General features: G+C 38.1%; 1 protein-coding gene across 1 annotated transcript; it reads left to right on the top strand.

Annotated features, from left to right (window-relative positions):
• The first annotated feature begins 735 nt into the window (after positions 1–735).
• C4H2orf80 (chromosome 4 C2orf80 homolog) lies at positions 736–24,139 on the top strand. Its single transcript, XM_036757641.1, has 9 exons — positions 736–856; positions 3,672–3,753; positions 7,947–8,029; positions 10,587–10,674; positions 11,268–11,345; positions 20,434–20,521; positions 22,347–22,459; positions 23,643–23,736; positions 24,082–24,139. Exons 1-9 carry the CDS (start codon positions 816–818, stop codon positions 24,102–24,104), a joined length of 690 nt encoding a protein of 229 aa, XP_036613536.1. The 5' UTR covers positions 736–815; the 3' UTR covers positions 24,105–24,139.
• The last annotated feature ends 176 nt before the right edge of the window (positions 24,140–24,315 follow it).

Below are 24,315 nucleotides of genomic sequence, written 5' to 3' on the forward strand. Positions count from 1 at the left end.
ACAAAATTACCTGGATTCATCCATCTCTGGGTTGCTTAGTCATGTAGTTAGGGAAGGAAAAACAAGAGGAAAAAAAAAGGCAGTTCTATCCCAGGCACAAGGCTGGCCTAGGTAGGACCCATTCCCATTGCTATATGGGACTAGGTGGGAAATCAAGCTTCTACCAGGCTCTTCCTGGCACAAATCTAAAATAGTCCTTCATATTTGGAAGGTGGAAAGGAAGAGGAGCAGGTGGATACTTTAGTTATGTACCACAAGTTCTAGTTCAGCAATCAAAGATAGACTCAACCCAGTGATGTCATTCATAGCCTGAGGCAGACAGAGGAAATTTGCATACTCAAGTTTCCATGGTTACCAAAAATCGTGACTGAGCATGCTCCAAAAAGAAGGGGGGAGGGGGAAGAAGACAATTCTATATGTAATGGTGAACCCCTAGTTACAATGGGATGCTGGCACCTCTCCTGTTTGTCTCAATTTTGTTGTTGCCAGTGCAAATTAGCTAATACATATAAAGTGGGTTTTTTTAAAGAGGACAAAAGGTCATGTAAATATAAGACGTCATCTTGATGGAATAACCAGTGCCTGAAAATATCTCTGGACAGTTGATGTAGGTGGATATACTCTCCCCTGCCCCTCACACTCCTCATGGATTCTGTATATTTCCAGATTCTTTCCACATCCAAGAGGCCAGGATTCCATGACTGATCTGGGGAGTGGTAGCAACTCTGACTCCAGATTTCCTGCTATTTGCCACCCAAAGTCTTCAGGTTCAGTGGAAGCAGTATCTTTCTAATCCATCAGATAAATCTTTATTCATGGAAAGAAGACTCCTGAAAAGAGAAATTAAAAAACTCCTGTAAGTATGAATTTGGAAAAATATGTCTATTTTCATTCTGTATTTGGTGGGTTTTGTGACTAACAATCTGATTCTGCAGAGGCAGAAGACTTCACCTTTCTGTCAGGCAGGTTCAGTGAGCACCTGGACATCCCCTCTGAGTCTTAACTTGCTCGTTCTTTAGCCTGTCTCCCTCCACAGACACAAAATCCAAGCAATCAGTTTGTTCATTACAGGCCCTTCTCTACTGAGAATCTTGAGTTTGAAATTAGCAAAGGTAAGGGAGACATTCCCAAAGATTATCTCCAAGGGCCCAGGATTAAATTCTAATCACCTTTTTTTTTTAAAGTCAAACCTATTAACTGAACAACAATGAATAAACAGGCATTTTCAGCAAGAAGTTTATATTTTATCAGTTATTCTTTTTCGTTCCACATGGTCTCTACCTTCCAGACCCAGAAACAAAATGGCTAGGATAAAATCAGGTTTTCCTTTGCCAATAATTTGTTTCTTCAAATGTCTTTCCTCTGATTCATTTTCTGGCCAAGAGATTGGAGTGGACTCAGAGGTATTGGTTGAAGGGTAGGGAAGCTAATATTATTGTTTCATAAACCATCAATGCCTATTGGTGGCAAGTTTCCAAGGATCTCTTTTCTAGCCTATTGTCAATCAATCAGCATTTATTAAATACCTGCACTATGCTAGGTCCTGGGGACACAAAAACAAAAGTGAAAATAATCCTTTAGTATCCGGAGGGGATCAGGAAAGAACTAACATGGAAGGTAGTGCCCCTTTCCCTCTACTCTGAGGGAATCTTCTGGTCATTCCAGTAGAACATAAGCTCCTGGAGGGCAGGAACGATTTTGTTTTTGTCTTTATATCCTGGTAATGATTGTTGAATGAATGATTGTACTCCCAAGAATTGCAGAGGCCATTTGGGCAGTAGTTATGCCTCTATCAGTGGAAGTAGGAGTGGAAGATGTATAAATATTATGCAGGCAATCAGAAGCAAAATATGATCATTTATGTCAACCACTTTATTTACTTCATCTAAAGAATCTATCATGGCTCAGTGGAGAGAGCGCTGGGCTTGAAGTTGGGAATCTTGCATTCAAATTCTAGCTTTAACATTAACATTCAGGTAATCCCAGGCAATTTATTTAATCTGTTTGTACCTCAGTTTCCCCCATCTGTAAAACAAGGATAATAACAACACTATTTACTTAAAAGGGTTGTTTTGGAGGAAACCAACGTTTTGTGAACCTAAGCACCAAATGCGTGTGTTTTTATGATCAATGTCCGTTTTACTTGGAATAAAACAACTTGGATCCCAGGAGTGTGAAAAAATGTTCCAGACCCTTTAATCTGCCTTCAAATCTTATGACCCAAACCAAAGTCCTTCAAGACTCATAATACATCTCCTCTCACACAATTATTTGGCTTAACTTTCTTGGCACAGTTTATATTTTCATAATCAGGGCTAGCCTTAAGCAAAATTAAGAAAGTAGGTGAATGTTTTCTTTGAGGGCCCTAGTCTCCTCTTTCTGTGGTTCCAGCTTTTCATTTAGTTTAAGTGTCCCAAGCCACTCATTGCTATCTCCCACTCCTATTTCCACTGCTAGAGGCATAACTACTGCCCAAATGGCCTCTGCAATTCTTGGGAGTACAATCATTCATTCAACAATCATTACCAGGTTATAAAGACAAAAACAAAATAGTTCCTGCCCTCCAGGAGCTTAAGTTCTACTGGAATGAGTGGCTTGGGACAACCATCACCACTCCCCCTTCTAAAGGTCCCCCTCCAGCAGGGGCACTTTTTCCTCTCATCACCCTTCCCCTGCCAAAGTCTTCAGAAAAGACCTGACAAGGATAGAGGTAAGTATTCTTAGGCTTCACTTATTCCTGCTCCCTAGAAGCCGAGGGAGTGCATGTTAGGTTGTGGGATTTCAGGTTTCAACAGTTCTACTCTTAATAGTTTTCCATGTTTTCCTAAAGGGGGGAGAAGGTGATTTATTTTTAGACTGGTGGGTCTCAACTCTACTAGAATTGTGAAAATGGTATTGGGGCTCCTTTGATTCTAAGTGTCTTCCTCCTCTCTCCTCTCCCTCTCCTGCTAAGCTTCCCCAATATTTGCTTCTATGCCATGTATTTCAATCAATAATTCAATGAATATTTATTAAGTGCCTACTATGTACCAGGCACTGTGCTAAGTGCTAGGGATACAAAAAGAGGCAAAAGACATTCTCTCTGCCCTCAAAGAGTTCACAATCTAATGGGGGAAACAACATGCAAACAAATATATGCAAACAAGCTCTATGCAGAATAAATGGGAAATAATTAACAGAGGGAAGACACTAGGATTAAGAGGGGTTGGGAAAGGCTTCCTATAAAATATATTGGGATTTTAGTTGAGGTTTAAAGGAAGCCATTTTTACAGGATTCAGAGAATTTCATAATATCCCTTGGGATAGTTGACAACATGCTTCAGTGTACCAAAATCTGCTCTCTTAGATCTGTGGTACAATAGAAGATAGGCTAGATCTGGAGTCAGAGGACCTGTATTCAAATGTTGGCTCTGCCACTTATTAGCTGTATGATTTTGGGCAAGCCGCATCAACTCTAGGCTTCTATGAAAGGAAGGGGTTGGACTGGATGGCCTCGAAGATTCCTTCTAGTCCTAAATCTATAATCCTATAATCCTATGTAAGTCAAGGATTAACTCAAAATTTAAATGTGCTTGTGATTTCTTAAGTCCTCTTCATTCTGGAAGGATCAAAGCAGGACAGGGAAATGTAGGCATGTCCAACGGCTCAACAATGCTCTCTTGCTTTTTAAGGTGTGATTATGTGGGCATCAGACTTCGGGAAAATGAATTTGACCCAAAGGGAAGAAGGCAACTCACCTATCTAGACGATATGGTAAAGAAAGAAACATTTATGCTAATCATTTTGTGTTATTCATGTGTTTATTAATAGGATATGGCAGATGAGACCACTAGAGATATGATAAATAGAGCTCTGATCTTAATCCTAAGGCAGCTGGGTAGCACAGTGGATAGAGCATCGGGCCTAGAATCAGGAAGAACTGAGTTCAAATTTGGCCTCAGATACAGACACTTACTAGCTATGTGACCCTGGACAGGTCACTTAACATCTGTTTGCCTGGTAGGCAACCAGGTGGCTCCACGGATAAAGCACTGGGGTTGGATGGAGTCATGAAGGCCTGAGTTCAAATGTAACCTCAGACACTTACTAACCGCGTGACCCTGACAAGTCACTTAACATCTGTTTGTCTGAGAGGCACCTAAGTGGCTTAGTGGATAGAGCACTGGGGTTGGATGGAATCAGGAAGACCTGAGTTCAAATGTGACCTCAGACACTAGCTGTGTGACTCTGGGTGGGCAAATTACTTATGCTCTGTTTGCCTCAGTTTCTTCATCCATAAAATAGAGATAATAATGGTCCCTAACTCCTATGTTATGAGGATAAAGTACCATAATATTTGTAAAGTGCTTTGTACATCATAAAGCACTATATAAATGCTAGTGGTCAGCCAAGAAAACTTCTCCTTTCCCATCGCAAGCCCAGCCTTCGTTTTAGTTCACTGTGACCCACTCTGTGCAGAAGGAAGATAGAATAATAATAATAGGTAACAAATGCCAAAAACTTTTATATGTAGTATCTCAGTTGATTCTTCCAATAACCCTGTAAGATAAGTGCTCTACTGTTCCCATTTACAGATGAAGAAACTAAGTCTGAGAGAGGTTAAGTCACTTGCCCAAGGGTGTCTAAAGCAAGATTCGAACTCAAACTCCAGTCCGACTTACTCTTGGTGCAGTGGTCTACTCACTATTTTACCAGTCTGTTATCATTTCTGACTAGTTGGCATGGGGTTAGTGGCAGGAGAAGGATAACCATTGTGTGATCAGGGTCAAGTGTTTTGGGGATTCAATGACAGTCAAGTTGTTCACTATATTAATAGATAATTGGATCACAAATTTAGAACCAGGAGGGGATTTATTTTAAATATTTCTTATGTTAAGAAACTGAGGCCTAGAAAGGTGAAGTGACTTGCCCAAGGTCACACAGGTAGTAGATGAGAAAGCTGGGATTTGAACCAAGGTCTTCTGACTGCAAAACCATTGTATTTCCTACTGTCATACTTTTTCTCATTTTTTTAAAACAATGAAGAAATACTGATCGTGTTTGTTCTTAAATATAGTCAACTCTTAATTGCGTAGGGGAGGAAATGACAGATTTGAAAAATGGAGAGTTTCAAATTTTTCCTGGATCTAGAGAGGGGAGTCAAGTGTTCACTTTTTGAATGGCTTTACATGAAAAAATAAAAAAAAAAGTAGGGGTGTTGAGATACTAACAGAGTTTCATCTTTGGATTAGAAGCTGTCAATAGTGAGTGTTAGAGATGGAAGCAAAAAGACTGAGTAAAATGGTTGTTTAGTTGTCTTTCTGTCATGTCTCACTCTTCATGACCCATTTGGAGTTTTCTTGGCAAAGATACCCCACTTCCTGCTCCAGCTCATTTTACAGATGAGGAAACTGAGGCAAATAGGGTTTTATGACTTGCCCAGGTAGTACATGTCTGAGGCTATATTTGAAATGACAAAGATGAATCTTCTTCCTGACTCCAGGCCAGACATTCTGTCCACTGGGCTGGCCACCTAGCTGCCTTGTATAAAATGTATAAAATGCCTGTACACTGGAAAGCGACATTTAAGTCTATGCTCTGACAAAAGTATATCAAGAATGGAGTGCATCCCACCTGAAACACATGACATTCATTTTTTTTCCTCCTCACATTCACTAAGATTTTGGGGATTTAATGTGGTCATAGAAGAAGAATAAATTCAAGTGAATGTTAAGGTTTTTTGGTGGGGAGGACTACAGTCAGTTAACCTTTTCAGGGTTAGGAATATAATTTTTCTTACTTTGCTCAGTAGACAACTCATTCTCAAATGAGATAATATTTATAAAACATTTAACACAGTGCCTGGCACAAAGTAAGGGCTTAATAAATGTGTATTCCTTTCCCTTCCCTGCTATCACATTTGATTTTTGCCTCAGCTCACATAAAAGGCAAAGTTTTTAAGAAACCAAACCATAAATACATTGAGATTCCATATATAGATGTGGAAATAATCTCTGAGCCAAATGACAACGGAATGGGGGAAGTTGTTTATTAAAGGGCAACATAAATGCTGGAATTAGAGTCAGGGAGACATGAATTCAAATGCCAAGTCTTACACTTGCCAGTTGAGTAACTAGATAAATCACTTTGTCTCATTAAGCCTCAGTTTGCTCAGCTCTAAAATGGGAATAGTACACCTGGAACATTTGCTTCATAGGATTGTTGTGAATCGAAGTAATGTATAAAAATACTTTGCAAACTTTATTTTGTTTTTTGAAACCATATCTCATTATCTCACCCAGGCTGGAAGTGCAGTGGCCAGTCACAGCCCAATCTCAACCTGGAAGCTTTAACCTGCTCCTTTCCACATCCCCCACCCCAAGTCTGTGCTGATTCATCCTTCCTTTGAAAGCCTGGTGGTCCTCCACTGCTGGGGGCTCACCATATTAGTGCCAGACTTGGTGTGGATACTGGACTGGCTTAACTCTACTTTAACTCAGAATTTCCAAACCCAAGCAATCGACCAGTCTCAGCTTCCCCACTAGCAGGTATTTCTGAGTAAGCACCACTGTTATTTCTACAGATAATTCTTCTGAAAAGATGATCTGAAAAGAACATGCTTATTTTTGGCTATTTTAAATAAAAATCCATGATCTAAAGATGCAAAGAAGCAGTAAGGGATAATGAGCTAAGAATATTGAGAACATTTGAAGATATTTCTATGCCTGGTCCACTTTACAAATTTCAAAGTATTTTGTAAATGTTATATATGTGCTTTTTTTTTTTCTCATTGTGGCTTCAAAGTTCTCAAATGATGAATGGAGTTTTTTTTTTTAAAGGATGGCATTTTTTCCATACCAAAAATAAAATAATAGATTTTTAAATGTATGTTGTGACTAGGTTTGGGTTTTGTTTTGTTTTGGTTTTTTGATCTTCTTTGGAAGAAGAACTCACTTAAGAATGCTATGGAGCTCTTATCAGGTTGTTGGACAAATGTCAAGCATACGTTAGTGACTTATTGTTTAGTTAGAGCCTACTAAGCCCTGCTGGGAGGAGAAGACTGAAAGAAGTAATACTATACAAAGAGCCCTGGATTGGATCAGAGGTCCAGTGTTCTAGTCCTAGCTTTTCCCCTAACTACCCATGTGGCCTTGGGTAAATAACTTAACCTATATAATTCTGAGTTTTCTCATCCATAAAAACAAGTGGGGCTGACCAGATATTTTTCAAGATCCCTTCCAGATCTAACATTCTATAAATTCATTAAATCATTATTAGAATTCACATAAAAAGTTATTTGGCAACCCTTGAGGTTAGTATTACCTATTAGTCAAGTCTAAGACATATTCAGACCAGGAACTAAGTGAAATATCAAGTTTTTTTCAGGGTTCATTTGAGAAATCTTTTTATGTTATAATTTTATTATATTTAAAAACTTTTGAAAAAATATGTTCCATTACCGATAAACTTTGGTGAGGAAGAACACAATAATTTAATTTGACTCACAGTTAACTTTATTTAGTTTTCCTTTTGTTGAGCAAGTTAGATTGGTTCATTCTATATTTCCCATTATTTAAGTTCATTCAAGTCTCTTATAAATGTAATAAGTCTCAAATGACTGCTTTAACTAATGAGAAGGCACAGCAGTGCAGCGGGGGAAAGCATTGGTTCTGGTCAGGGAACCTGCGTTCAATCTTTCTGACACTACCCATGTCACTTAAACTTCTGTAAGATGAAGGAGATGGCCTCTAAGTCCTTTCCAGATGTCAGTCCAATAATGTGTAGGGTCCCTAGAAGGGCCACGTAAGCTGCTGGTAGCATATGTAAGCAAGAAACGTGTTTATCCATTGGCTTATATTTAATACATGACAAATGTTGGTATCTTGACAATTTGCTAAGCTGGTGTTGGAGCTGGTCTCTGGCTGCTGTGGTTATTTTCTTTTCATGCAAAATATCTTTGCTTTCAGGCTCATTATGATTTGGCCATCAGCGTTGCGTTACAGTGGCTTGGTTACAAAGAAGACCAAATACATTTGGATTGGGAGAAAATGTGAGTGTCTTCATAGAAATCTATCCTGCCCTACAAGAAAGTAAGGAGAAAGGGGATTGGGGGAGGGGAGTGGGTTGACAGAAGGGAGGGCTAACTGAGGAATGGGGCAATCAGAATATATGCCATCTTGGAGTGGGGGGGGAGGGTAGAAATGGGGAGAAAATTCGTAACTCAAAATCTTGTGGAAATCAATGTTGAAAACTAAAATATTAAATAAATAATAAAATAATTTAAAAAAAAAAGAAAATGTGAGTGTCTTGAGACTCTTTTTGCATTAATAGTTCAAGAGAACTCCTGAACTTGAAAATGACTCTCCTATTGATCTTAAGGGTCTCTCTCAGCCTTACCATTCTATGATAATATACTTAAGAAGCAATGGATTGGAGTGGAGAGAATTCTAGTTGCAATATGAAGATCTGAGTTTGGGTCCTAGCCCAGGTATTTACTGTGTAACTCTAGCAAATCACTTAAACCTTTCTGGGCCAAGAAAGTATCCTTATCTGTAAGAGGCTATGATGGAGTTAGGTCTAGATAAGCTCTAATGTCACTTCCAGCTCTAAGTTCTACAAAACTGGAAGGTACTTATATTGCCATTGACTTGGGAAATGTGTATATTCATGACTCAAACATCACTAATAATTAATTTTCCTCTGAAAAAATCAAATCAAATCACTGTGGCTAGAATATCCTACCTTGAAACTATGATGAGACTTAGAAGATCTCTTGTGATTTACTGTTCAAATGTCCCTGATTTTTTAATGGGCTAAGTCTTTTTTACAATGATGTCATTGGTCTCCTAAGGACTATTAATAAAAGGCTCTAGGAAATTAAACAGATATGTGTACCAGGCTGTCTACTAGTCTGGGTCATGGAAGTTCCTTTTCAGAGTTATTAGTGTCTTAATCTATCAGTCTAAAATGACTCGGTTGTTTAGAGCAGTGGCCTCCAAAGTTTTTTGATTGTATACCTCATCTATAAAAACTTTTGAGTATCCACCCCCAATTCATGTATATTTGCTTATTTTAAAATTATGTAAGCAATTGTGTATGTGTATATGTATTGCAAAACTTACACAAAAAGTTGATATTTAAAATTTTTCAATGTAGAAATGATGAGGTATTTGATCCTAGTCAGTGGGGTGCCACCAGAGTTTATTGAGTAGAGTAGCTACATGATCAGACCTGCATTTTCAGAAAATCATTTTGGCATCTGTGTGGAGGATGGATTGGCAAAGAGAGAAACCTGGCATAAGAAGACCAATTAAAGGGTGGCTGAAGCAGTTTAGATGAGAGGAGAGCCTGAACTAGAGTGGTAGCTGTGTGAGTAGAGAGAAGGGGATAGATGCCGAGAGATGTGGAGGAGACACAACCAGATTTGACAGTCAAGTGTATGTGTGGGGTTAGGTCAAGTGAGGACTCAGGTATGACCCCAAAGTTGTGAATTTGGGTGACTTGGAAGGATGGCGATGTTCTTAGCAGTAACCGGGAAGTTTGGAAGAAGGGGAGATTTGGGGGGAAAGACAATGTGACAAGATCTGGAATGCATCCAACTGTTATCTGCACAGTAAGAATAGCAATAATAATGACTCTAAGGTTTGCAAAGCACTTCCCATTTGGTATCTCCTTTGATCCTCCCTGGAATTCCACTTTCTACTTTGTAAAATGATGGAGTTGTACTAGACCGCCTGTGAGGTCCTTCCCAGCTCTAAGTTTATGATCCTATGATTGATGCCTTCTCTTCCCGTGCTACTTACTCTTTCCCACCCAAAAGGAAAAAAATGAGGGGGGTCTTACCAGATATCACCTCCAGATCACAGGGCTTGCTCTCCAAGCAGCCATAAGGTGATCTGAGGGTAGAAGATGAGTATGTTTGGGAGATTGGTGGATGGGGGAGTAGGGAGTCAGAAGGGAGAGACTTTTCCCAATGGCTCTGCATAGCTGCTTCTGTGAGTTCCAGAAGGGTTGACCACCCAACGTGGGGAAAGTGAAGCTTGAACAGTGGAGGGAAGGTATAGTTCAGGAGTGTGTGTGTGTGTGTGTGTGTGTGTGTGTGTGTGTGTGTGTGTGTGTGTTTGAGATAGGACCAATAACTGACTATTGTGGGGAAGGCGATCTTCCTACCCTGTGATTGGTTGATCCCACATCTTTTAAGGTCAGGCCACAATCCCATGTGATCAGAAGGCCCCCACTTTGGCAACCATTGGGTTAGAGTGTCACCCTAATAAAAATTATAGTCACAGACTTAGTTCCTGTAGCCAATTAGTTTTATTCTCTTTCATGGTCTCAATTTGGGCAACTTCATTCTGGAGGGCCTTTTGGCAAATGTATACTAGTCACAGTGAAGGAAAGTGCAAAACCTAGAACAAATCACTGTAAATCTATCATAGGTACCAGGGATTGTGGGGAGAGTGTTATTTAGTACCTGACCTACTTACTGACTGTGAGTCAAATGAGTCACATTATCTTGATATGCAAATTACGCAGCCTATAAATACTCTTCAGGTGATCATCTTCCCTATGGGGTTATATAGCCACTTATTTAGATGTTTTCTTCCTAGGAAGGTACCATTCCGTTGCAGACATGTATTTCCTAACCGCCTCGAACGAGAAGCTATGATTTTATCATTTTATGCCGGGATCCTAATGGTAAGGGAGGAAATGAAATTTTTATTAAAGGGTGTTTACCCCTCTTGTTTGTTGGATGTTTCTAACTTACATATACATATCGTACTTTTAAAAACAAGATTAAAGAATTTGATGTAATAGAAAGAACCTTGTGTTGGGGGATGACCTGGATTCAAATCCAGGCCCTGCTATACCTGAGTAATCTTTTGAAAATCACCTAACCTCTCTGGCCTCAGCTTCATCATCCACAATTGGGGATGGTGGAGGGGCGGGGAGAGGGATAGTTTGATGGTGGTATGGACCTCTGTGGAGAAGAATTGGATTGGATTATCTCCAAGATCCTTTACTAATTTAACCTTATGATTCAGTAATTCTAAATTCTGTCTTCCTTTTATTTAAGAAACTGCTTTAAATGTTGTTAGTAGACCCATTTTAGCAAAATTTAAGTGACAGGTAAAAATGTAAAAAATATGTCATAATTGGAGTATCATTGTGAAACAACACTGTAAACCTTATGATTAAGAAACATAAAAGACTCCTGATATTAACTGGGGACATGATATCTATTTTTTAAGATGCAAAAAAACATGACATGATGATTGTTTGTTTAACAGAACAGTCTCCCAATTGAAGAAATCTTTGAAATTTATAGTATTTACCCCTCTGCAAAGAACCAGCCTGGTGCTAAGAAGGTAAGTCATTAACAGATTGCCTATTTATCTTTTTTTTAATGTTTTTATTGTAAACTTAATAAACACCAGACAAAACGAGCAATTCCATATGCATAGTAGAAGAGATAGAGGACTGTGCACAAAACCAAAAATCTCTAATATGTACATCTCGATTTTCTTTTTAAGAAAGTGATAAATTCAACATGTAATTTTCAAAGCTGTCCTTGTCTGTGATTACTTCTGTTCTCTTTTGTGCATTTAAGAAATGCTTCAATGTTTTTATCTTTATTTTTCATAAATAAGATTGTATTCCAAGGCAATTTGATGAAAGCAATATGTTAAAAAAAATCAAGAAAGTTATTGGTTCAATAAAAATTTATGAAACGAAATTTATGAAATTTCCCACATACTGACTTGCATGTAATATATGGAGTTCTCTGGGTTAGACAAATAGCTGGGAGACCTGGGTTCAGTTCTCTAATTTGCTATATGATATTGCACAAATAAATTGGGTTTTCTGTTAGAATTATTGTGAAAATTTTTTTTCTACATCGCAGATCTGAATGCTTTCATAAATTGAGTACTGTACACCATCTAGTTCTGTACTTTTATTTATTTGAAAATATCTTCTATTGACTTATATATGAACACATTACCTTCCTACCACCTACACATAATAGAGTACAAGCTCCTTAAGAACAGGGATTGTGTCATTCTTCCCTTTGTGTACCTAATGTCTAGCATAGTGCCTAGTATACAGCAGGTGCTTAATAAATGCTTGTGGGTTGATTGATTGAATTGTGGCAAATTCAGACATTATTCAGATAACTGCTATTTTTAAAAAAAGTTTCACTTGAACTATCCAAAAAATCTAGCAACATGCTTGGTTTTTTTCCTTTGAGTTATTTAGAAAATGATCTCAATTCTTCATTTACAACCCTATGAATAGAAAATTAGCTTAATTCTACCTTTCACCATACTATGAAATTTAGGACACTAGAGACACTATAATGGAATTTCAATATCTCATGGAACGGCCATTTTCATAGAGATATAAGTTTTCTCTTTCCGTGCTATACATCTACTCAGCATTAAAGTAACGTAAAGAACTTAGTACAATGCTTGGCCTGTATTAGATACTTACTAAATGTCTACTGATCAATTGAACATACTTTCCAATTATTCACCCGAATTATTAGAAAACTGCTTATTATAATTACAAGGACATAGCAGGGTACAAGCAGTAGTCTGAGGGAGGGAGGGAGGCTCCATAGCGTCTCAAATAGGTAATAGAATGTCATGTATAAGGAACAGGAAGGAAGCCAGTTTGGCTGTACCCCAGAGTGCATGAAGGGGAGTCATGTAAAACAAACCTGGAAAGGTATTTTGGAATCAAGCTTTGAAGGACTTTAAATGCCAAACAGCAGAATTTGCATCAGATCCGAGAGGTTTTAAGAAATACTTGAGGCTGATTCAGCAGAGGAGTACCATGGTCAAACCTGTCTTTCAGGACCCACCAAACACATAATGGGGTCACGAAGACTCAGATATGACTGAATAGTGTTAAACCTGAAAGTTGATTGAAGGAAACAAACAAGCTAGGTGACAGAAAAATTCATATTGCTTTTTTATTTATTCATTCATTCGCTTTAAACTTAGCGGATACATGCATGCATGGGGGCCAGACTAAGTCTGACTCCCTGAACAAAGAAATGAGCAAGCTTAAATACATTTTTTTTTGTCCCAACACAGCAGCCTGTATTACATCACTTTTATGACCCCCCATGTATGTTAATTATGATACAAGACAAGGATTTTCCTTAATGGAATTGATTGTAAATACAATAAGTCAGATAGTTGACAAGGTGTCAATTGAAATTACAACCCAGGATCTCTGTGTTTAATTTGTCATTAACATTCCATAACATAAGGAAAAGTCAAATAATTCAAGGTAGTGTCTGGGGTCAAGGTTTTCACCCTTAATGGCCGTGGACAGAGGAAGGAATGCTCTGAGTGTGTTGACATAAGAAGAGGTATCTCTGAGCTTACTCAGAGAACAAAGAGAGTGTTAGGATCAGGCTTTGCTTCTGGTTAATTAGTTCAGGCTCTGAGTCTTATTGAAATTACAAAAATGATATAAAATGGTATAAAATGTTCCACGATAGCAACTTTTTTTTAATAGTTCATGGACACCAGTACAACACTAAGATGTCTATCCCTCACCCTCATTACACATTAGCCTACATAATTTTGCATTAATACCTGTTTTGATGATGCCTTTCATACAGGGCTTTGCTGGTAAATGTTTAACAATAGGGTGGGGGCAGCGATGGGGGAGGGGGAATGTACCCATGACACACTTTAAAGTTTAATCTGCATTCTTCACATTTCTACATCAACTTTTTAAGCCTGGCAATCAACAAAACAATAAATCAAGCCCCAATTTATAGTGCCTGCTTGCTGTCTACATTCATTTCAGCATTAGTGTGTTGAGCCCCTGGATGTGGGGGCCACCAGGTTGTCTAAGGAAAGGGCAACCAGCCCGGATCAGAAACAAAGCAGATCAAAGTTCCAATGCTGATCAGAATGACATTAGGCCCATGAGTAACTCCTGCACTTCAAGCCTGAGCAAGTTAGAAGACATATTCCTTAAAATTTTTTTTTCTTTAATCAATTACATAAGTACAGACTGTGGGAGAATTGGCTTAATAGCAGTTTGTGTGCCTAAGACTTAGAGGTTTGGTTGATTATAAACTCATTAGGAGCCAACAGTGTGATTCAGCTACTTAAAAAAAAAACAAAAAAAATTAATGCAATTTTAGATTGCATTAATTCACAAGTAGTTTCCACGCCAAACCTATTATCTTGCATCCAGTTGGGGATACCAGTTTTGTAAGAGACACTTCCAAAGAAGCTACATCCTGAAGACTGTAATGAGGATAGTGAGAGGTCTGGAAACTATCATAGAGATGTTTAGGCTGGAGTAAAAAAGAACAAGGGAAGAGATGATAGATGACTTCAAATATTCGAAGGCCTATGATGTGGCTAAGTCGAATAGACTTACTTTATGTAGCTCCAGAGGGAAGAACTAGGATTGATAAAGGTAAGCTTATTGGGCAGATTTCCCCTCAATGTCTGTGATTCAGTAGAGTTAACTCAGAGTGATAGACCCTGAGTCTGAATTCCTGCGATTGTAACTTACTATCCCATGACCTTTGGCAAGTCATTTAATTTCTCTAAGCCTCGATGGATTCATAGGTAAAATAAGGGGGTTAGACCAGGTGATCTCTGAGACCCCCTTGAGCTTTAAAGCTATGATTCTATGATCTTAGGAGAATTATTCTTCCTTGAAAACTAGCCACTGGAAATATTTCAGCACCAGCTGTCAAAAGTGTTGTAGAAAAAATTCCTACAGTACGTAAAAGGATGAACACTAGATAATAATAATTCCCCCAATAGATTTTAAGCTCCTCGAGAAGCTATGTTTTTTGCTTTTTCGGTATCCCCAGCACTTAGCACAGTACCTGGCACATAGTAGGCTCTTAATAAAAAACATTTATTTATTAATAATAAACCCAGGTCAGCTCTTCTTTTCTTACATCAACTCATTAGCTTAAGCAATAGCTAGGTGTCATACCTTTTACGGGAAATAGAAACTGTATGAAAAATTAAAAGAATTTCTCCTTTGAAAGGCATTTATTTAAGATTCAAATGGTCATTGTCTCTTAGAAGCTTTATTGGAGGTTTAACATAATACCTTTACATAGTAGAAAATATTCTTGTTTTTTAAAAGCCAACTCCACTGTGTTTTGCTTGAATTTTATGTAATAAAAATAGCTGGCATTTATATAGCTCATTAAGGTTTATAAAGCACCTTGCAAATATTATCTCATCCTACCCTCACAGCAATCCTGGGAGGTTGGTGCTATTTAAATTTCCCATTTTACAGATGAGGAAACTGGGCCGATACAGGTGAAGTGACTAGCCCAGAGTCAGAAAACTAGTGCCTGAGGCTGGATTTGATCTCAGGTCTTCTTGTGTCACTGGGTCTAACACTCTCTCATTAGCCACCTGGGATTTTAAAGCTGGAAGGGAATTTAAAGCTTCTTTAGTCAGATCTGCTGACTTACAGATAAGGGAACTGAATACCAGAGAAACTTAGTAATATACAGATTGTAAGTGGTGGAGTCAAAATACATCTGAGTATGAACCTAGGAAACCTCTCTTTGCCTATGACATACCAGGTACATACCAGGCACAGACCAGGCAAGACAGCTTGTGAAAAATGTGCTACAAATCTTGACATGCTAGAGAATGTAAAGGACTAATTATTTCTCTAGAACAGTGTTTTCCAACCACTGAACCCCATGAAAGGTCAGTGACAAATATTTGCCACTTTCCAAAATTTGACTACCAGACATTCTCACTACTTAAGAGTTTGGGAACTTAAAAGACTGACTTCTGCTCCCATAACGCCTAGCAGAGAGCAGAGAACTCCAACATGGAAAATTTGCATATTTTTTCTGGATTGGCACTATAGTTTGGGTCATAAAACATTGTACTCTACCCTGCATTGAATCTTAATTATACTCTACTAAATCATTTGTAAGCGGTACTTGGCAGTGGAGTACAATAATAGCTAGCATTTACATAGCACTTTAAAGTTTTCAAAGTACTTTACAAATATTATCTCCTTTGATCAGTGCAGGTAGAGGTACAGTAGAACCTTTATGGCTCCTATTGTTAACTTTTACTGCCATCTAGTGCAACTGTAGCATAAATACAACTCAGTATTGTATCATAATGTACCCTACTGAGACTGAGTTGGGTTTCTGTCCCAATTTTTATTGGTCACTAGTCCACAGAATTAAAAAACATTTTTTAAAGCAATTGAGAGCTACAAATAAGTAAAATAAAATAGATATAATAGATATAACTTTTCAGTCCATTTGAAAAAAGAAAGTGGAGCTAAATTTGAACTGTTCAATTCATCCACTTTAAAATTTAAGAACTAGGAAATGAGATTATATATACATACATACATATACACATTTAAGTTACATATCATGGCCATTTAAAGTAGAGAGAATGAAGCAGATAGTGGGGGGGGGAGAGAAAACAGAGAAAAAAGGAGGAAAGCAGAGAAAATAAGAAAGATAATAACTAAAAGAGGAAGGTGAAATGGAGAATACTAGATGGAGAAGAAAAAGACTAAAATGGGTCTAGAATGCCAAATTCCTCTTCTAGTAGTCCCTTCTCTCTGCAGCCTTTACTGAAATGCCTCCCCCACCCTGACCTTGGTACTGTTTAAAATCTTTTCTGTCTTCCCACCTTCAAAATCTTTGTACCAAATTAGAAGAAAAAAAAAATAAAGATAGAACTGAATGTTTCTATAGGACATCCACCAGGATATGCTGTCAAGTCTGGAAAAAAATGAGAAATGAAAAAGATGTTAACTCTATTACCATTTCTTAGAGAAATTTTCTGAGGCAATATAATTTCAATTTTGAAGAGGTTGACAGATTAAATCATCTTAGTTGGCAGGTGTAAAAATGTGGCATCCAAGGCAACATAGAAGAGAAGCATATTAACAAAACACCATGGAGGAGAAAGATGGAATATTATGAGCAATGTCACTGTATAAACAATAAAAATCAGTTGAAGGGAAAACAAACTTGTGAGGAACCTGGCATCAGATCTAACTTAGTCAGTTGATTCCAAGAGTATATGAAGATGAAATGAAAAGTAAGTAACAAAGAAACATGAAATGGAACAGAGAGTGGAACTGTCACATTTGGACTTTAAACCTCATTCACTCAATATACTCTGGGAGGATGTGTTAGTGACTCTTAATGGAAGAGGCAGCTAGACTTGACAAAATGAATACAGTAAGAAAAAAACCATACTGGAGGCAATATAATTTTTAAGGTACCCAGGAATTAATTATCAAGATTTTTTCAAAGTATGGATATATAAACTGTGATAGATACTTTGCGGGGAGGGAGAGGTGAGCTACACCTCTGATTTCATTAGTACTGGAATCTTCCTAATGTATAAACTTTCTCTATTGATAAAGATCAGCCACTCACCAGTAGCTTAGTTTGAAAGAATTGGGTGAGTCACTGAGATAATTTTCCGTCAGACAACAAGAATTTATTTGGGCTTATCCTTATTTTCTGAAATACAGGCTTAACGGTTCAGAGGTTATAGAAATCAGGCTAGTGGTCTCAAGTTTGCTCTCAGCACCATGGACAGCAGAAATCCTAGTTCAGCTGAACAAAAGAACAGAAACAAAAAACAAAAGCTTCACCAACTTTGTACCTTGCCTAACACTGCTAAGTGCCAATAAGAAAAGCTATGTATTTGTGAATATCTTAAATACAATTTACGCTTCCTACAGGCAGGAACCAGGTCTTTTTCTTTGTATCCCTTTGTAATCTACCACAGCTCTTTGCACATAGCAGGTGCTCAGTAAATGATGAACTGCATTATATTTTAGCTTCAGGGACCAGCTAATCAATCATTGCTTAGATTTGAATGACAAGATCTGGAAAATTAAAACACAATTAAGACTTATGGTTTTAAGGTTAGACGTATTTATTAAAGGATAGACAAGATCAAGTAGAAGCCAACAGCTTCATAGTCCACTCCATCTGAGTTTGAACATTTCACATTGATGGCCTTGAATCTCTGCTTCTCATCCTCTGAGGAGTGCTGCAATCTCCACTGTCATCAATTATATACACATATGTGTGTATGTATGTATATGTATGTATATGTATACATACATATGTATGTGAGAGAGGGAAGGAAGTGTGGGGGGAGCAGAGGAAAATATAGCTGATGGAGTCAGGACCTAGGTTCAATCCTGGCTCTGCAACTTACTACCAGTATGAACTTGGACAAATTGACTACCAAGACTCTCTGGATCTCAATTTCCCTATCTATAAAATTGGGGGAGGGGTAGACTAGAAGACTTCTGAAATCCTTTTCAGCTCAAAAATATGTGATCTTGTGATATGAGGTTATGGAAACCATCATTTGTAACAAGATAGGATATGGGGGAAATAACAAAATGCCCATCCATCATTCCAAATGAAGGTTAACTGATCTTTCTTGGCCAGACATGGGGGCCCAATAAGTCTGCCCCCTGATTAAGATTATGACGACTTCTATCTCTTCCCAAGACAGTCTCTGATCTTTAAGACTTGATGTATGGACTGCTGCACAATGTGTAAGATGAGATACTATATATGTGAGATGTGTAAGATTAGATGTTTGCTTATGCTGCCAAGAACAGAGCTGAGCAAGTATTTGACAAGAAATTTAAATTAGATTTTTTTCCCTTGTCCTTGGATGGTACAGTAGAAAGAACTCTGGGTTTGGAGTCAGAGGATCCATGCTATGACCATAGAGACTGAACCTGTCATTGAGCAGAGCAGGCAGAAAAATTGTCTGTCATAGATGTACTTCAACTTTTTCAGTCATTAATCATTTTTATTTTAGCAATTAATCTCCTCTCACTGGTAGGATGAGACAAGGTCCTGCTAAAGGCATTGTAGGTTAAAGTGGAATGAAATCCACATAAAGAGGTAATATAAATGATACAGAAAAAACATAAGGCAAAATTTTTTAAAATACAGCTCTCCACTAAAGTTCTGTCCTAATACTTCCTTGTGACAAAGAGTTAGCCCTGGGTTTCTAAGATTGTGCCAACAAAATGCAAGTGCTGGAAAAGCTTTCCAAACTGGAAAGGCTTTGAGTACAGTCCCAGTGACAGACTATGTTTTTAACCTCCAGCCTAGATTCATCTAGACAGGCTCAGCCCCTAAATTAATTGGTTTTGGCCCCAACAACTTAGCAGAAGACAGTCTACTAAAAGGTTGCAGTCTTTGTAATGAGGGGAATACCAGACCTAGTAAAATAACAGACTTAGAAAAGTATGTCAATTGTACAAACATTTATTCAGTCCTTACTGGGTATAGAGGATTCTAAATGAAGTGCAATGTTTATATAAGGTATGGTTCCTCCCTGGTTGAAATTATAGTCTGGCACATAAATAAATGTAATTCCAAAGGACACATAAACTCATAAGAGAAATGCGTAGTTCTAAGTGAGATCCAGTCATTGGGAATCAGGGGAAGTGTTCTTTGAGTTTGAGCTCTAAAATTGGACAGAAATTCCAACTTTTAAGTGTAGGAGAAGTCTCTACAGTCATGGGGGGAAAAACATGAGCAAGGACACAGATGTGGAAAAAATGCAAGCTGTGTATTGGGGGTAGGATAAATAGTCTGGGTTAGATTATATAGTTGGAGGGTGGGGTAAAATCCTACAAGATTAGTTCAGTGCCAGAACATGGAGGCCCTTGAATGCCCAGCAAAGGAGTAGGAACTTTATTTGTTAGACATCAGGGAGCTATTGAAAGATCTTGAAAAGAAGTGTAATGTGATTGGTCTTATGGATAAGGAAGATAAGTCTGTATATTGGGAAACTGACCTGGAGGTTGAAAGGTAACACCCAGAAGGACTGGAAATAAATGAATTACATCAACTTTAGAGGTAATAAAGGAATGTTCTGGAAATAGCAAAGGGTTGGAAAGAGTATGATAACTCCTCCTGATGATACAAGTCAGGAAGTTCCAGGAGAGACCACAAACGGTGAGGGTTGTAAGGAGTATGGTATGCTCAATGAAAAAACAAGTTTCAGATACAAGGAGATGGAAGGAGTGTTGAATAAATCATTCAAGGATGTAGATAGGAGAGTTTGTTAATTATAAAGGAGGGATTCCGTTGACCTTAAAGGGAGGTGTGTGAACCATATTACAGTGGACTTGAGGAGGAATAGGGCTTAGTTGAACAGGAATGAAGTTTATATTGAAATACAAAATGGAACATTAGTTATGTCTAATGACTAAGAAGGTAATTGAATAACAAGCAAGGATTGTTTCATTCTTTGTGCTTGTATCTCTAATGCTAGCATAGCATATGGCACACAATGGGCTCTTAAGAAATATTTGTTGACTGATTAAATAAGCCAAGGAAAATGAGTAACTTCTCTTCAAGGCACAAATGTATTCAATTATTTTACAGTTGTACTGTTTTCATTCCAGGTTCCTCGGGCCCAAAGTATTCATCTCTCATCACATCCTTTTGCCATGCTAACAGCTTCCAAGGCAGTAGAACATGCTCAGAAACAAAGTAAGCTTAGTTATTTTCAACTCACTCTCAATTAAAAAAAAATCAAATTTAAAATGAATTTTTCCCAATATTCAATAAACATTTATTAACTACCTACGATGTGCCAGGCACTCTAAGTGCTACAGACACAATTAATAAAAAGATGGTTCCTGCCCTCAGGGAGCTTACAATCTAATGCAGGGAGACAACACAGAAAAGGAGGCAGGAAAGTAGGAGGGAGGGGGAGACCAAGCATATCTAGTGTGGGGGCATTTTGTCCTATCAAGTTGAAACCAGGGAGAGCAGCAGATGCAGGATAGAGTGAGCTGAAAAACCCAGTTTCTGCCCTCTATAAAGGAAATTAGTGGGAAGAGTTTGATAGTCTCCGAGCCCTCCAAAAAGAGGAGAGAGGAGGCTGAGAGAATCAATCAAGGCTTGAGTTGGGCATGGTGATGAGATTAGAAGCGATGAGTTTAACCTGTCAGAGGCATCTTCTTCTGTGGAGCTGAAACCAGGAAGGGATTTATTGACCACCTTTTGTTTTTATATCATCTGCATTTCATGTCTCTCTCTTCAAAAAATTCACCCCTTTAGAAAAAAGAAACCAACATATTGCAAAAGTCTGACATTATATGCAGGATTCCAAGTCTTGTCCCTCACCTTTTCAAGAAGTAGGAAGAAGCACCTTTTCCTATCTCTTCTGATGCTTGGGCATTGACATTTCACATCATCTAATTTCAATTGTTTTGTTCTTTCCATTTACACTTTTGTACTCCTTATGTATATTTTCCTGGTTCTGCTTATTTCATTTTGCACTAGTCCATATAAATTTTCCCACTTTTCTCTGAATTCATCATGTTTGAAACTTCTTACAACACAGTAATATACCAGGGTTGGGGAACCTGTGGCCTCAAGGCCACATATGGCCCTCTAGGTCCTCAAGTGTAGCCCTCTGAGTGAATCCAAACTTCACAGAATAAGTCCCCATAATAAAAGGATTTGTTCTGTAAAACTTGGACTCAGTCAAAAGGCCATGCCCACGGACCTAGAAGGCCTTATGAGGTGCACAGGTTGCCCACCCTTGGTAATATACTATTACATTCATGCCTCCCAGTAGGATTAGCCATTCCTCAATCAATGGGCACCGTTCTTTGCTACAACAAGAAGTGTTGCTATAAATATGTTGCTTTATACAGAGCTATTCTTTTTTGTCATTGAGCTCCTTGTTTTCCTTTACTTTAAAAGAAAAGGCGAGGCAATAATTTTATGAATTAGAGTTAAAGTTTATAGGCAATTAGGTTTTCACTAGCTAACCCTAGTTGATTTGTAGTAATCAGATTCACAAAGATTACCTGCTTCTCCCTTCAATGTAGCAGAGACAAATTATTTTTCAGAGCTACTGAAAATGGAAATAAAACATTCTCGATGTGTGAGGTAGTCATTTTCTGATATTATGTACTATACAGGCCCTCCAAAAGAGCCCTTTACTCGTGCCTCCTCATGGCATGGAAATGAAACTGGATTTTTTAAAGCCTATATCAGAAGACAACTGACAATTGCTACTAAATTGGAAAGACTTTGAGTCTAACGAAGGACCAGCTTAGGTTTGTGCTAGAGGTTCATTCCCAAAGGATTGGCAACCAAGAAATGAGTGTTTTAGCTATTGTCATTCATGAAACTGGTGTGGAACATGTGGAAAGATTGCTGTCTGTGTCAATGGAGGCAGCATCCTCATCAATGGAGTCACAAATTTTTGATATATTAAAGTACCATATGCAGATTAATATGTATTAGAGTACCATGTACAGATAATGCACCATTGTACAGTCATCATGTGTGTCCCTAGGTGTCAAGTTACAAAGGAGAATAGCCCGTAGAAATGCCACCATCAGCTCAGTAACAACAAAGGCAATGGAGCCGAAGTCAGTAAAAAGCTCAGAAAACCAGCCAAAGACAAAAGTAAGTCTGGAAACCCAAAGTGGAAGCTATTAAACGGTTATTTATTGGAAACTATTATTAAACTATTGCTAAATGGCTGAAGAAAAGCAGACAATCCCATGGCTTTTAAGTATTTCTTGGTACACTGGGGAGGCCAATTCATGGCCTTAAAGTCAGAAAGATTTAGGTTTAAGTTCTGATTTTGACACTTACTGTCAGATGTGTATCTGTGGGCAGGTCTCAACATCTCAATGCCTTGGGCATCTCTCTAAGACTATAAATTGAAAAGAAGGTGCTAATCTGCATTATAGATCCCCATACCAATGAAATCATGTCTAGCCCCTATCTCTCCTCATTACATTTCTGTATTTCATCTTCCTGAATATATTTTTCTTTAACTGACATTACCTTATTCCTATATATAGGTCTGAAGAATTGGCTTGACCTAAATTTGATGTGTTACTTTATTTAGCTAATAATAATATGTAATATTTATGCAGTGCTTATAAGTCTATCATAGTGGTTAGAGAACAGGGCTTGGAGTGCGAAAAACCTGGGTTCAAGTCTTGCTTCTGATCTCTACTGGCAGTGGGGCACTGGGCAAGTCACATGAGCCTCTTGGTGCTCTAGACAACTCTCTAAGACAGCAAGTTGAAGGGAAGGTGCTGATCTGCAATGGCAGAAAGGGTTTCCTCACCTGGAAGTTCCTTATACCAATGGTTTCAGTCTCTTTTCCTTAAGGTTTGCAAAGTGCTTTACATATATTATATCAGTGGAACCTCACAACAATCCTATGAGGTAGTTGCTACTACTTTATAGTTGAGTAAACTGAGGCCAAGAGAAGTGCCAAGAAGACTTGCCAAGAGTGACCCAGTCAGCATATGTTAGAGCCATGATTTGAACCCTAGTGTACCTTACTCCAAGGCCTGTTTTCTATCCACTTCCCCACCTCTGCCAATTTGTTGAACTGAACTGAAAGGTAGTCACAAGTAATGGAACCGTCGATATAATTTCTTCAACAAACAATCCAGTGGGGAAAAAAGAATTAACATTTTCTCTACATTTGATGCCCTTTCACCTTTTTTAATAACAGTAGTGTTTGATGTCTTACCTTCACACAACCTAGAGGCAAATTTAAAGCAATCATCTCAACCACTCAAATTGAAGTGCTTCTTCACTGGACCAGCTTCCTTGTGTCCTGCAGGTCTCCAAGGAAGTCAAAATTTGGGATCAAGGCAGTGAGAAAACTGACAACCAAAGACACAATAAAAAAACATCATCTGAGAAGACAAAACCTGGTACACACCTCTTCCCGTAGATACCAGCTCCAAGCAATACCAGCCCTGCCCATATGCTGTATTTCTTGTGTTTTCTGCTATTTTGTTGTTGTTTTCTAGGAAAGTGCTCTTTCTCTGACTCAGGTTATTCAAATGGATATGGGCCTGGCCCTACTCAGTGATTTGTTGGCAAGGCATGGGCCTAGTCTGCTCAATGCAGATATTCTAGCACTGTGAAGTACATTTGAATAGATTTCCCCCAATTGCTGTTTGTACTTCTATCCCTTTGCTTTGTATCTCAGAACATTTCAACTCCTTGGCACATTCTTCAAATGCTAACCTCCAAATGCTTTTTTTCTCTCATAGAAATGGGAGAGAAAGACACCTAATTTTCTCCAGTAAAAGTTACAACTGCAAAAGGAAGAGAACAAACCCTTTATTGCTTCTAGTGTGTTTTAATGTAGATATATTTACTCAATGATTGTTTATAATAAAGTACATATCAAAGATATTTGGGTATTGGCTTTTTTCAACAAAATTTTATGGGGACAAAGTTCTGATATTAAGAACAGTCATTAGCTTGTTCAGAGGGCAAATGAG

Source organism: Trichosurus vulpecula, chromosome 4 (genome assembly GCF_011100635.1).
Source record: "Trichosurus vulpecula isolate mTriVul1 chromosome 4, mTriVul1.pri, whole genome shotgun sequence".
In the NCBI taxonomy this organism is placed as follows: domain Eukaryota; kingdom Metazoa; phylum Chordata; class Mammalia; order Diprotodontia; family Phalangeridae; genus Trichosurus; species Trichosurus vulpecula.